The sequence below is a fragment of the Lissotriton vulgaris genome, chromosome 2_1 (genome assembly GCF_964263255.1).
Source record: "Lissotriton vulgaris chromosome 2_1, aLisVul1.2, whole genome shotgun sequence".
Lineage (NCBI taxonomy): Eukaryota > Metazoa > Chordata > Amphibia > Caudata > Salamandridae > Lissotriton > Lissotriton vulgaris.
In genome coordinates this window covers 711,766,715-711,781,445 of record NC_141687.1, presented here as the reverse complement: position 1 = coordinate 711,781,445, position 14,731 = coordinate 711,766,715, and the positions used below count along the sequence as shown (strand labels likewise).

The following is a 14,731-nucleotide window of genomic DNA, read 5'->3' as shown; positions in this document are numbered from 1 at the left end:
CGGGAGTCGCTCTAGCTAGCGACCATCCCCGCCGGCTGTCGGCCACGTTCGGGTGGAGGACCTTCCCTTGCTTCTGCAACAGAAAATCCTCCAGAAAGGGTAGCTTGATTAGAGGATCGATGCTCAATTGAAGAAGCTCAGGATAACAGACTATGCCCAGTCTAAAGCCACAAGAATGACTTGGGCTCGGTTGCTCCTGATGTTCTAGAAGCACTCTGGGCAGAAGTAATATGGGTGGAAAGGCGTATAGCAGGCCTGAGCTCCACTAGAGACGAAAAGTGTTTCCGAGCGACAGCCGTCTTGGAAACTTCAACGCGCAAAACTGCTGACATTCTGCGTTCTTGGTGGAAGCGAACAATCTAACCAAGGCTATCCCCAATGCTGAAAGAGGTCTTACGCCACCGCCATATAGAGACGCCACTCGTAATATGCTTGGCATCGATGGATGAGTTTGTTCGCCCTGGCTTTCAGGGAAACTGACAGGTGCTGCATTACCAGGAATATGCCCTGCTGTTTCAGACATGTCCAGAGCCTCTTGACAAAGGTTCCACGACCCCACCCCACCCTGTTTGTTGCAGTACCCCATGGCGGTGGTGTTGTCTGTGAACACCTGGAACTTCTTTTTCTTGATAAAGAAAAGCTTTCAATGCCAAGCAAATTGCTCAGAGCTCCAGCAATTTGATGAGGAGAACGGATTCCATATGAGACTAGAGTTCTCTGATCTCCACCACTTCCAGATGGCCTCCCCATCCCAGGAGTGACGTATCTATCACTACCGTGTGATCGGGTTGGGGACGCTTCTGACTCAATCGGGATTGGGAAGACACCACTGCATGTCCTGTGCAGTTCCCTCCGAGATCTGGACCTGATGCTGTGCCCACTGGAACTTAAGGTCCCACTTCAGACCCCTCATATGCAATCTTGCATATGTCACCAGCAGAATTCAGAAGGCCATGAGGCCCAGCCGTCTCAGAGTCAGTCTCATCGGAATCCTGGACTTGCTGCTCGGGGATAGGTTCGAAACTGCACTGTGCCCAGAACAGCCCTGATGAAAGGGAGCGTCTGAGAGGGAGTCAGTTGTGACCCGGCACGCTGATCTTGAACCCTTGCGAAAGCAGGAAGATCACTGTAAACTGGAGGTGGGAGAGAAGAGCCTGGTGTGAGCTTGCCTTAATCAGCCCGTTGTCAAGATAGGAGAAGCAAGTCATCCCTGATATGCGCAGATGCACAAGTTACTACTTGTGTAACGATATATCTGTAAGAGACATTAGTTAGTGATAGATTCCTTACCTTAGAATAGATTCCTTACCTAAGAATATCCCCAGGCGTCAGACTGGATCCGGAAACTTTTGTGTAGCAATACCCCTGCGCGCCGGTAGGCGACGTCTGCGGCTCCGCGTCCGTCGTCGGCGTCGTGAGCGCCGTGATGACGTCGTTGGAGTACTTAGACGGCGCCCATGCGCGCTGACGTCAGTTCTGATACACAGCTTTTCCGCGCCAGATACGCAGAGCCATGATAGAACTAACACTGGTGCCATGAAACTAGGGCCCTGAAAGGGGATGACCTTAACCCTAGATATCGGTTCGCAGAACGGGGAGGATGGGTGGGTCAGTAAGGAAACTATCACTAACTAATGTCTCTTACAGATATATTGTTACACAAGTAGTAACTTGTGCATCTGAAAGAGACACATTAGTGATAGATTCCTTACCTTAGAATAGATACCCCAGCAATACCAACCCCGGTGGTGGGTCTGCGAACCAATATCACACCAGAAAGTCCTGGAGGACGGAACGGCCAAAGAAGCCATCCCTCCGGACTTGACTGTCCAGGCAGTAGTGTCTTGCAAACGTGTGCAACGAGGCCCACATAGCTGCCTGGCAAATGTCCTGTAAGGGGACTCCTCGGCCCAGGGCAGTTGTTGTCGCCGTGGCCCGAGTGGAGTGAGCCCGCAGCCCAGCCGGGGGCTCCTTCCTTGCCATGGAATAACATGCTTGAATACACAAGATGATCCACCTCGAAATGGTCCTCTTGTGTACAGCCTTTCCCTTCTTCGCGCCCACGTACCCAACAAAGAGTTGGTCATCCACCCGGAATTGGCGTGTGCGGTCTAAGTAGTAGGAGAGCGCACGTTTTGGATCCAGACGGTGGAGCCTCTCTTCCTCTTTCGAGGGATGCGGAGACGGAAAGAAGGTGGGCAAAGTGATTGACTGCCCGATGTGGAAGGCAGTGACAACCTTGGGCAGAAAGGAAGGTCGTGTACGTAACACCACCTTGTCAGGATGAACAGACAGGAAAGGAGGAGAAGAAGAAAGAGCCTGGAGCTCACTCACTCTCCTGGCAGAGGGGATGGCAACCAGGAAAGCAGTTTTCAACGTGAGAAGACGGAGAGGACAGTCATGGAGTGGCTCAAAGAGAGCACACATCAGATAAGTGAGAACAAGATTCAAGTCCCACTGGGGCATCACGAAGGGAACAGGAGGGAACATGTGTGTGATGCCCTTCAGAAATCTACTTACAATGGGGGACTTGAATAAAGAAGGCTGATCAGGTAGCCTTAAGAAGGCGGACAGAGCAGAAAGGTACCCTTTAAGAGTGCCCAGAGCAGAGCCCTGCTGGGCAAGGGAAAGAAGAAAGAGCAGCACTTCCGAAAGGGGTGCAGAGAGAGGATCCACAGCCTTTGCTGTGCACCATGCCACAAATCTGTTCCACCTGCAGGCGTATACCGACTTTGTGGAGGGTCGCCTGGCTAACAGAATGATATCACAGACTTCAGGAGGCAAGGCAAATGGCCTCAACTGCCGCCGTTCAATCTCCAAGCTTGTAGGTGGAGACTGGACAGGTTCGGGTGCAGGACCGTCCCCTGCTGCTGCGACAGAAGGTCCTCCCGAAGAGGCAGACGAATCGGGGGATCGACTGACATGCTGAGTAGCTCGGGATACCAGTATCTTCGTGCCCAGTCCGGAGCCACAAGGATAACCTGGGCCCGGTCGCGCCTGATCTTCTTCAGCACTCTGGGCAGAAGTGGTATAGGCGGAAAAGCGTACAACAGACCGCAGCTCCACTAGCGACGAAAAGCGTCTCCGAGCGAGTGCCGCCTTGGAAATTCCAACACGCAGAACTGATGACATTGCGCGTTCTCTTCTGTGGCGAATAGATCTAACCAAGGTTCTCCCCACTGCTGAAAGAGACCTTGCGCCACGTCCGAGTTCAGAGGCCATTGGTGATCCATCATGCACCGACGGCTGAGTTCGTCCGCCCTGGCATTCAGAGAGCCTGCCAGGTGTTGAACCACCAGGGTCACGCCCTGATGTTCCAGCCATTGCCATAGGCGCAGAGCCTCCTGGCAAAGGGTCCACGACCCCACTCCGCCTTGTTTGTTGCAGTACCACATGGCGGTGGTGTTGTCGGTGAACACTTGCACTGCACGTCCCCGGACAGAGGGGAGGAATGCCTTCAGTGCTAGACGAATCGCCCGAAGCTCCAGCAGGTTGATATGGAGCCGGGACTCCGCCGGAGACCAGAGGCCTCTGATCTCCGCCTCTCCCATGTGGACTCCCCAGCCCTGGAGGGACGCGTCCGTCACAACCGGGCGGGGCAGGGAGAGGGATCTGCCACTGACCCAGTCGCGGTCCGTGAGCCACCACTGCAGTTGTCTCGCAGTGCCCTCCAAGATCAAGACATGATCGGACAGGTTACCCTGATGCTGGGCCCACTGAAACTTCAGGTCCCACTGCAGAGCCCGCATCCGCCACCTGGCGTGACGCACCAGAAGGATGCAGGAGGCCATCAGTCCCAGAAGCCGCAGCGTCAACCTGACCGAGACTCGGGATAACGGCTGGAAGATGGGAACCAGAGCCTGAATATCCCGAACCCGCTGTTCGGGTGGGAAAACCCGAAACTGCGCAGAGTCGAGAACCGCTCCGATGAAGAGGAGCTTCTGAGAGGGACACAGGTGTGACTTCGGCACATTGATGGAGAACCCCAGCAGGTGCAGGAGGTCGGCCGTAGTCTGGAGGTGGCTGACGACTGTCTGGGGCGAGCCCGCCTTCAACAACCAGTCGTCGAGGTAGGGGAAGACTGATACCCCCTGCCTGCGCAGATGAGCTGCCACCACCGCCATTACCTTTGTGAACACCCGTGGGGTGCTGGTAAGGCCGAAGGGGAGCACGGTAAACTGAAAGTGCTCTTGGCCTACCGTGAACCGCAGGTAACGCCGGTGGGCCGGCAGGACGGGGATGTGGAAATAGGCGTCCTGCAGGTCCAACGCTACCATCCAGTCTCCCGGGTCCAGGGCAGCCAGGACCTGAGCCAAAGTCAGCATCTTGAACTTCTCCGTCCGGAGGAAGCCGTTGACGTTCCGCAAGTCCAAGATAGGGCGTAGGCCCCCTTTGCCCTTCTTGGGCACCAGAAAGTAGTGGGAGTAACATCCACACCCTACTTCTGGCCCAGGAACGCACTCGATGGCCCTCTTGGCCAAGAGGGCCGTGACTTCCTCTTGCAGAAGTTGCAAGTGATCCCCCGACACACGGTGGTATTGCGGTGGCATGGATGGAGGGGATGCCTCGAAGGGGAGGGAGTAGCCCCTTCGGACAATCTGCAGCACCCACCTGTCCGAAGTGACTGTATGCCAGTGGGAGAGGTGGTAGCGAACCCTGCCCCCCACAGGCGTCACATGGGCCTGAAAACTCGGACTAGGAAGGTTTTGAGGCAGGTGCTGCTGAGGGAGGTGTGGACTGGCCTCGCCGCGGTCCCCGACCGCCGCCACAGCGGTTTCCACGTCCGCCACCACGCTGCTGGACATTTTGCGGTGTGTGGCTGACGGTACGTGGTGGGGCGCCCCTTCCGTGGCCACGAAAGGAGCAAAAGGCACCCGTTTGCTGGCGTGGGGCCGTGAGGCCCAAGGACTTGGCCGTAGCCCTGGAGTCCTTGAAACGTTCCAGCGCATGGTCTGCCTTGTCGCCGAAGAGGCGACGGCCATCAAACGGCATGTCCAGGAGTGTGGCCTGGACATCGGCCGAGAAGTTGGCGGACCTCAACCAGGCGTGGCGTCGAACCGCCACCGTCGTTGCCATCGCCCTGCCCAGTGAGTCCGTCGTATCCAGCCCACACCGGATAGAAAAGCGTGCTGCATCTCGGCCGCCCGCAAGGGCTTGGCCGAGTTTAGCCTGGACCTCCTCCGGGCATTTTGGCAGCACCTCCGCAACCGTGTCCCACAGAGTGTGGGTGTAGCGGCCCAAGAGACTGGCGGTATTCACAGACCGCAGCCCCAAGCTAACAGACGAGAAAACCTTCTTCCCGAACTGTTCATATCTCTTGGATTCCCTGGCGGGCGGGGCCGACGGGAATGCGGTCTATGAGTTTGAGGCCTGGATGACCAGACTCTCGGGGGTGGGATGGGTGGACAAATAGCATGGGTCGCCCGGGGCCAGCGGGGGCCTCTGGCCACGTTCCTAGCCACAGGCGGGCCTGTGGCGGGCTTGGACCAAGTGCCCAGAAGAACGTCACATAAGGCCTCATTGAACGGCAGCAGGGGCTCCACGGAGCTTGACTGCGGTTTGAGGACCTCAGTGAGGAGATGAGTCCTCACGGCCGCGACGGGGAGCTTAAGGTTTAAGGCCTTAGCTGCCTTTGTCAACACTACGCTATAAGTAGAACCCGCCTCCGAAGCCACAGTCGGAGGCGAGGTAAATCCAGTGTCTGGCGATGTGTCAATACCACTGGCCTCCCCAAGCTCATATGCCCAGTCCTGCTGTGACTGGCAATCTTGTGCCAGAGGGTCCTCGGACCCCTCCCAATTTTCCTCGTCACCTGTGTCCTGGAAACCAGGATTAGCAGACAGGGCCTCCTCGTGGAGATAAAAATCCCCAAAGGCCGTCGGATTCGGCGCCCAGCAGTGCCCTTCCGGCGCCTGAGTAGGACCGCAGGAAACATTGGGGGCGGCAACCATATTGGCCGCCGGGGGCGACACCTGATGGGATGGCGCCGGCGAGGTCGTAGGGTCGGCCGGCGAGGTCCCGGATCCGGAACCGGATCCAGTGAGGTCCTGCGGCGCCGAGACCGAAGTCGCCTGCGGCGCCGAGACCGAAGTAGCCAGCGGCGTCGGAGCCGAAGCACCCGACGGCGTCGGGGCCGAAGCGCCCGACCGGGAAGGACCTCCAGACGGAACCGATCGGCCCAAAGGCGCCACAGGAACCGACTGAGGAGGGAGGGCCCTCATGGCCATGAGGTACCTCTCGACCTCCTCCGGCGTCGCGCCGTGCCCAGGGACCCGAAGGTGTGGGGCAGGCGGCGACGCTTGCGACTCCCGCGGAGCCGCGTGGGCGGTGTCGCCCGAGCCCCCGGCCGCATCGTGCGAGCGTCGGGGCGGGTCGGAGGATCGATGACGTCGCTCCGACCTCACATGCCTCTTACCTGAGGACTTGGAACTAGACGATAGGTGTCCACTTCCGGAGCTTCGATGACTCCGACCTCGCGACCTGTCCCTCGACCTCCCGTGGGACCGGGACCGGGACCTGGAGCGGCGTGGGGCCGACTGCCTCAGCTCGAGACGCTTGCGGGACCGCTCCCGCCTAGCCTTCGACGTCAGGGCCCGGCAGTCAGAGCAGGTCCGATCGTCGTGGTCGAGGCCTAAGCACTTCAGGCACCGGCGATGGGGGTCCATGACCGACATGTGTCGATCGCACTTCGAGCAAGGCTTGAACCCGGGCATCCCTGGCACCGATAGAGTCGAGAACTCGACCAAAATGAGAGATCAAAAGGATCAAAAAGTTCAGTCAAAAATTGACTGGGGGTAGAGCTTCTTCCGGATCTGCACTAGCTGGCGCGGAAAAAAGAAGAACTGACGTCAGCGCGCATAGGCGCCGTCTAAGTACTCCGACGACGTCATTCCGGCCCTCACGACGCCGACGACGGACGCGGAGCCGCAGACGACGCCTACCGGCGCGCAGGGGTATTGCTACGCAAAAGTTTCCGGATCCAGTCTGACGCCTGGGGATATTCTAAGGTAAGGAATCTATTCTAAGGTATGGAATCTATCACTAACGTGTCTCTTTCAGATGAGCTATGACCACCGCCTTCATCTTGGTGAACACCTGAGGAGTGCTGGTAAATGCTAAAGGAGAGTACTGTGAACTGAAAGTGCTTGTGGCCTACCGTGAACCGCAGCCAATGCCAATGAGCAGGCAGAAAGGGAAAGTGAAAATAGGCGTCCTGCACGTCCAATGCTGCAATCCAGTCTCCCGGGTCTTGGATCACAAAGATGTGGGAAGAGCACCCATACCTACTTCTAGTGCCGGTGCTCTATCTATGGCTCACTTGGCCAAGAGAGTCTGAACTTCATTCTGATGCAAGGTCAGCTGGTCCTCCGTCAGCCGGTTCTAAGTTTGAACCATGGAAGGAGCGATAGTCTCGAAGAGGAGGGAGTAGCCCCTTCGGACTATCTGAAGTACCCACCTGTCAGACGTGACGAAATGATTTGCCAGTGGAGAAGGTGATGGCTGATCCTGCCACTAGCTGGCCGGCCACGATCTTGAGGGGTCGGACAAGGTAGGTTTGGAGGCTGCAGAGCGAGGAATGGAATGACCCTAACTCCGGCCGCCCGACTTACATGGTTCAAAAGGAGCTGCACCCATGGTCGCACAGAGGTTTCTGGACTTCACACAGTCTTGTAGCTGGGATATGGCTGGAGCGTCTGAGCCCCTTAAGTGGCCATGAATGGGGTGAAAGGCAGATGGGATGGGTGGCCACTGAGAGGTCCAAGGACTTAGCAAGCCCGCAAGTCCTTAAAGCACTCCAGGACCATGTCTCCCTTGTCTCTGGTGCCATCAAAAGGCATTCCCATAAGGGAAGCCAGGCATGGCGTCGAACAGCCACCATCGATGACATCAATCTGCCCAGCGAGTCGGTCATGTCAAGCTCACAACAAATGGTGAACTTTACTGCATCTCTCCCGTCTGATACTGCTTGGGAGAGATTTGCCGGGGCCTCCTCCAGGACCTGTGGCAGCACCTGTGCAATTGTTTTCCACAAGGAGTGGAAGTAACAGCCCAAAAGGCATGCTGTGTTCACTGACAGCAATGCAGGGCTGGTGGAAGAAAACATTTTCTTGCCCCAACTATCCAACCTCTTGGATTCTCTATCCGGGGGTGCAGAAGGCAGCGCACCTCGTGAGATGAAGGTATGGATCACAAAGCTCACGAGGTAGGGTGGTTGGCAGTGATTAATTTGAGCAGGTGCTTTCAGGTGCTCCGCACCGGCACTTCTTTCACAGGGTCGAGGCTACTATTTCTGACCCTGTGGTCTCAATATTCATTGTTCAAATTCAAAATAAAAAGAATAACATACATTGCATGTTGACTGGCTGGTAAATGTTCATAGACTGGCCAGCATACGCCTGTACAGGCAGGCATGATTGTGTATCACCACGTTAGTGATGATAACATCAAGCCGATCACAAATCCAAGAAGTCATCGACAAACTATGGCTTGCATTCTATTCCCAGAATCTGCTGCACCCTGCCACTGCCTGAGCCTAAGCCTCCCTTTGGATAATTGTAGCTGAGGGCTGGCTCATGATAGAGTTGAGGCAAGGAAGCTCCAAGAGCGCATTTGGAACTTGGGAGTGAGGGATCTTGAGGAAGAATAAACAAAAGGAAGTGTGGACTTTCCACTTACTGCGTAGCCAGAGAGGCATTTCCTGCAGCCCTGCATTGCTGAAATCCTTAACGTGCTCGATGCGGCTGTGGACCAACACAACTTTTGTGTGCCATTGCGTCAACTGTAGAATCTGTGCGCTGCACCGCAGCATGGTAATTGCTGAGCATGCGTTGAGTCCAGTAGGCAACACAGCCATACTTACCGGCATTGGCAGCATTACGGCTGGGGACAATGCCTGTGCTGTAGCAGGCAGGGTCACAGCAAGGTGAGCAGTGGATGCCGTCGCAATCCATGGACCTACTATTTACAGGCAGCACTAGCAGTGACATCACCGGCTGTGCTCGAGCAGCCGTCTGTTCTGCAATATACCGCACTGATTAATATATGCAAAAAAAGCATTTTCATTTGGTGTACATTTTGTTTTTGCACTCTGTGTAGGTAAGAAAGTAAAACATGCCATCTTCCACTTCTTTAGGAATGACAACAGGAAAACGCAGAGTTCAAATTAGCACGGACATGTATAGGCTGACGACAGGGGTCACAGGTAGCAGCAGTGTTATAGATGAGAGAGAGAGAGCAGGAGTAAAGAGGAGAAAGAAACAACAGGAGAGGAGAGAGATAAGACGGAGCTAATTAGAAGAAAAGGGGAGCAAATCAGATACAAAGAGAAAACAGCCACAATGCGAAGAAGAGAGCATTTAGAAGAGAGAAGATAGAATGAAAGGATGTAGAGGACAGGACAAACGAAAAAGAAGCAGACAAATGATAAAACGGAGACACAGCTAATCACTGCTAGAAGAGTGATAGTAAAGAGCCAAGATAGAGGGGAGAGAGAGCAGAGCATGGATACAAGTGAAGCGGAAAAAGGGCAGGGCTAGAATGAATAGAGGGCAAATCAGAAATACAGGGAATAAGGTAACACACCAGGTGTGACAAAGATGATAGAAAACAATTAGAGAGGTGAGAGGATAGACTCTTAGAGCAAAGACTTAGGGGACAGACAACAGATCAAGGTTAGAAGATAGAGACTGAGGCAGTGAGAGTGTTGAAAGTGAGGCTCACCGGAAGAAGTAGTGAGCTGTGGCCTCCTTGGCAAAAGTTTCAGTACCTGCACTTTTTTTTTTTTTTTTACAAATTATGCACTGGTGGTTGGGGAGGAATTTTGGATCACCTGGTGCAGGATGATAGAGGAGGGTGATTGTCCTATTCACAGGAACCCCTGTGCTGGGCCTGGACCAGGTTCCCAGAAGGATATCAGTCAAGGCCTCCTTAAAAGGCAGGAGGGTTTCCAAGGAGGAGACACCCACCTGCAGAACCTATGTGAAGATGTCTGTCTTGACTTCTACCGAAGGTAACTTCAGGTACAGGACCTCAGATACCCTTCTCACCACCACAGCATATGAAGCTCCCTCCTCCGTAGCCACGGTAAGGGGAGAAAGCAGGCCAGAATCTGGAGAGGTATATATTCCACTGGTCTCGCCCAATTCCTAACACCAGTCCATTTTGTGTTCATGCTGGTCTTGAAAAGGGTCCAGCGACCCCTCTCAATCTTCCTCCATTCCTAGCCATTCAAAATAAGGCTGAGGAATTTGACCTAAGACCCAAGGGTACATCCGGTGCTGGAATCGGAGTATGTAGATGCCAATCCAGCTCCTGGTCATCGAGGATAAGAATGGGACCGGTGCCACCAGGTGGCATCTGGAGTCTTGGCGCGGGGGGCGGCGCAGATCGCAGAGGCACGACTGGTGCCAGTGCTGCTCCACCACCGAACCCATTGGGGCCGTAGCCACCACCGTGGAACCCAATGAAGCCTCTTCTGAGCCTCCGGGGCTCAAAGGCGCACCGGAAGGGTCAGGTCACCCAACTATGAGGCTCATGGTGTCATGAATTTCTTTAAGCTAGGCATGGATCACTGCAGCTCCTGTAAAGGCACGGAAGCACGGAGCTGGCCCAGGCGCAGGTTCTGCAAAATGAGGCCTAGAGCCAAGACTCCTCAGTCAGGTCGGTAGAAGGACGGGGAGAAGTTGAAGCATGATTCAACTTCTTGTTTCTTATGCCTCTTATCTGACCGACCCATTGACTTTTGTAGGACGAGGACTCAGGACTCCAAAACGGGTTCCCCCAATCTTACTCTCGACCGAGAACAAGACCTCCGGGGCGAATGACGTGGTGCTGAGCACTGGGCTGCAAGCAGCTTTAGGGACCACACCCTCAAAGGTTTTGGAGCCATGGCCTGGCAGTCTTAGCACCATTTCTAGTTGTGGTCGAGCTCCAAGCACCAGAGACAAATCAAGTGTGGAGCCATCACCAACATGGCGCGATGGCAAGTGCTGCATGGTTTGAATCCAGAAGTCTTCTTCAACATGTTTGTGAAAAACCTACACACCAAAAATTCTCTACAAAACGTCGAAAAAAGCCTGTCAAAAAGTGACAGCTGGCAAGGAAAGAAAAGAACTAACGTTAGCGCACCAAGGTGGAGCCTATATAGGTGGCTCAGACTCCAATTCTGGCGTGGACAACGCCGACGACACCATGCGGAGCTGACCTATGCCACCCACGAGCGCGCAAGGGTATTGCTCAAGAACAAGTCTTCTGGATCCAGCCTCACGCGTGGGAAATTCAAAGGTAAGACATCTGCAACTAGATGTCTCTATCAGATGTACACAATATTTATTCTCTACCCGAATAGTGTATGTTATGATACTGGACTAGGTTTCAAGAGTGTGTTGTATATTGTTTAGCCACAAGTGGTTGAGCAAAGCAGAGAAACATCTTTAAAGAGAGACGTTTTAAGTCCCTTTATTTCTGCAATAATAGGCTACATGAAACCATCGAAAACTTTTTTTCTAAAATAGCATACTGCTGAAGAGTGTTGTTCATCTTAATATTTGCTGTGAAAAAATTAGCATTTACAAATACTTTGTGTTTGTAGCATGGATCCAATGTCTTGCAGCAGTCTGAAGCGGTTGCAAACGACTCCAGTTTCTCAGTACATACTTTAGCACAGGGCTCTTAAGCTTTTGACGTCTGTGGACCCACACTGGATCACTACGGCAAGATGGGGACCCCTCTCTAATCCATTGTTATGGTTTCAACCTCTAAGCAGTATATACAAATATAGAAAAAAGTGTACACCAAGCCATTTCACAAATTACGAAATACTGCATTGAAATCACGAAAAATATACAAAAATCAGTTTTTAATTTTAACAGAAAGGTTGGAGCTTTTCCATATTTGGTTTGATTTCTAAAAGACGGAAGGAGTTCCATATCACTGTCTTTTTTGCTCTTAAGGCATGCTCTCGTTTGTCGGTGGCTATCACCTGTCCATATTCGATTCTGCGTGCTGTATGTACTGCTCCCATAAATCAAGCAAACAATACCAACTTAATGTTTAATTCTCTATTTCTAATTCCTGCATGTTTATAAGATTAAAAAATATATATATTTTTAATCTAATAGGAATGTTCCATTTTTGAAGCAGTCACGGGCTTCGTTTACACCCCCACCGGGGTCCACAGACCACAGGTCTAGATCCGCTGCTCTAGCGGCATTGATATACACGTTTAACGGATGGGCTTGGATAGATTGTCAATTGGTCGCAAATTCAAATTGTAAAATACAGGCCTGCATAAATTTCATAAAGGACCCGACGTTAAGACCGAAGTCCTTCTGAGTTAAAAGTAATCTATGGCCGACATGCTGTAATGACCCAGTGAGGAAGAAAGGCCGCCCATCTATTTTGGCAGTTGCAATGGCTACTTAAATCTACATGTAAAATTTGACATCCTTAAAGCAGCTGGATATTATCAATGCAATACAACTAATACCTGTTCTCGTCAGATTTTGGTGTGAAATGGTTGTAGAGGGTAGTTGATCGTCTCTCCACCCCATTGGATGGTGAGACAGTGGTACTGTGCTCTTCTCCGAGCCCACTGTCTGGCAGATGTACCATCGATCGTTTCTGATAGGACTGCAGATTAGTAGAAATGAGCCCAGATGCATTCTGCTAGAAAGTAAACACAGGCACAACTTCAATACAACAGATTTCGTAAACACAATCATTAAGGCTTCATTTAAGCTACAGGAGGTTATATAACTGTAAGGTTGACTATTCATCTGTGTAAATCTAAGATGACAGAAAAAACAGTATTACTGCTCCAGGCTGCTCTAATATATGTTAAGATTCCACCAGCAAGACCGGCCTGGGAAACAAAACCAGTCCTGGCAAAAATATTCATACCAGTCCTGGCACAAATATTCAAACCAGTCCTGGCAAAAATAATCAAATCAGCCCCCTACTGTAGGAGGTGAGGAGAATAATTGGGGTCATGGTGGGGGGGGGAGGTGAGGGAGGGAGAGGGGGAGGGCAGTTCATCCTGCTTTCAAGGCAGCCTCCTACCATAAAGCTTGGATGTCTTGTCAAATTAGCTTTTAAAAGTGAAGAAATACAACAGGAAATGCCTACACAGTATGTGATCTTGATTTGAAAAACAATGTATGAGAAAACATGTAGACAAAATATAAACAGCTACTGTATTTCCCATGCATCACTGGTGTAAAATATTCCATGTTCTGCAAAACTTATAGGCAGTGAAGAAAAGGTTACTTATCTTTGGTAACTATCTTTCTGGTGGATACTCGGCCTACCTACAGATAAATTAATTCATTTTTCCCTCATGTTATCACATATCATCCGTCATATTTTTGTTGATGTTGGCTTTTCTTCTTTTTGAGTCAATATTGGAAGTTTCTCTACTTTAGCTTCATTCATTCAGAAGCTTCCTGCAGTGCTTTTATTCATCCCAACACTTTTTATCTTTGTTTGGATGGTGTTTTTTCCTGCCTTCTACTTTTTTTAGTGTATGGGTATCATTCGTCCATTTTTTTCTACTTCACATCGAGCTCTTCCTCCTTTCAAGATGGTGAATGACCCTCACACTTCTTGTAGATCATCCTCCTCAGGTGCAAAACCAAAAAGGCAAAAGAATGACCCTCCCTCCCCCATTCATGCCTCCCCAAATCCTGTTCTGGACTTTATTTTAGAGGAGGTACGAGGTCTTCAGCCTTTTATGGTTCCTACTAATGAAAAGTTAAAACAAATTGAAGACCGCTGAATTGTCATGGAGGGTAAGGTGTTGGAGCTTGAACAAAATGTTGGAGACCTCCACGATTTCTCTACTAAAATCCCACTGTGAGAACAAGAAATTCATAAACTCAAACTTCACACCGAAGATTTGGAAAATCGTAATCGGAGGAACAATCTTCGCCTTTATGGTCTGCCGGAAAATATTGAAGATCCTGATATGTTGTCATTTCTGAAAAAGTTCTTGCCGGACCTCTTAGATCTTCATTCTTCACCTCCTCTCAACATACAACAGGCACATCGTTTGGGTCGTCTTCAACCTAATTCCAGCAAACCTCGTGGTATCATCATGCTTTTCTTAGCATTCACTGAACTGATGCATGTCCTAAAAGCGGTTAAATCCAAGCGGCGCCTTAAATGGTCAGGTCATAATATCTTCATCTCACAAGATGTTTCTAATGTAACGAATGCACTACGTAAGGAATTCTTGGCTCTTTGTCCCCAATGAGATATTTGAACATTCAGTATGGCATTCTTCATCCTTGTCTCTGCAAAATTACTCACAAAAGAAGGTCACATTCTTTTGACGATTCTACAAAGTTGAAACTCTTTCTCAACAATATTTCTCCCTGACGCATGGAAAACTAATGTTCTAGTACTTTCTTAGAATTACTTGATAGTTGTTTTCTGTTGTTTCTGTAATATTTTTTACCTTCTTTTTCTTACTTGTCCTTCCTCAATATTATTTTTTTCTTTCTTCCTCATATACGATTTCTTACCTTTTCAAATTCTTTCTAGTTTCTCTTCACTTTATCATGTTTTTCCTACTGTGATTATTCTTTTTCTTTTTTACTGAGGCTCATCCTTCTTTATTCGCCTGTACCGCTGTCCTTGTTCTCTGCTTCACCATGTCCCTCTCATCCTCATTGCTCGTTTCTCTTCAGATCTGGACTTTCTTCCTTGATCTGTTTTCTCTTGTTTTTCTTCT

At 51.2% G+C, this 14,731-nt stretch overlaps 1 protein-coding gene across 5 annotated transcripts in view; it reads right to left on the bottom strand.

Annotated features, from left to right (window-relative positions):
- Nucleotides 1-14,731, bottom strand: part of SBF2 (SET binding factor 2) — a 2,158,806-nt gene that overhangs the window by 113,435 nt on the left and 2,030,640 nt on the right. For 4 of the 5 annotated variants that reach the window (XM_086955965.1, XM_086955960.1, XM_086955963.1 and 1 more), the window contains one exon: nucleotides 12,488-12,666. In XM_086955965.1, the coding sequence (XP_086812091.1) occupies nucleotides 12,488-12,666 (179 nt within the window). The remainder of the gene's footprint in view (nucleotides 1-12,487; nucleotides 12,667-14,731) is intronic. The other variant, XM_086955962.1, reaches the window with a different exon arrangement.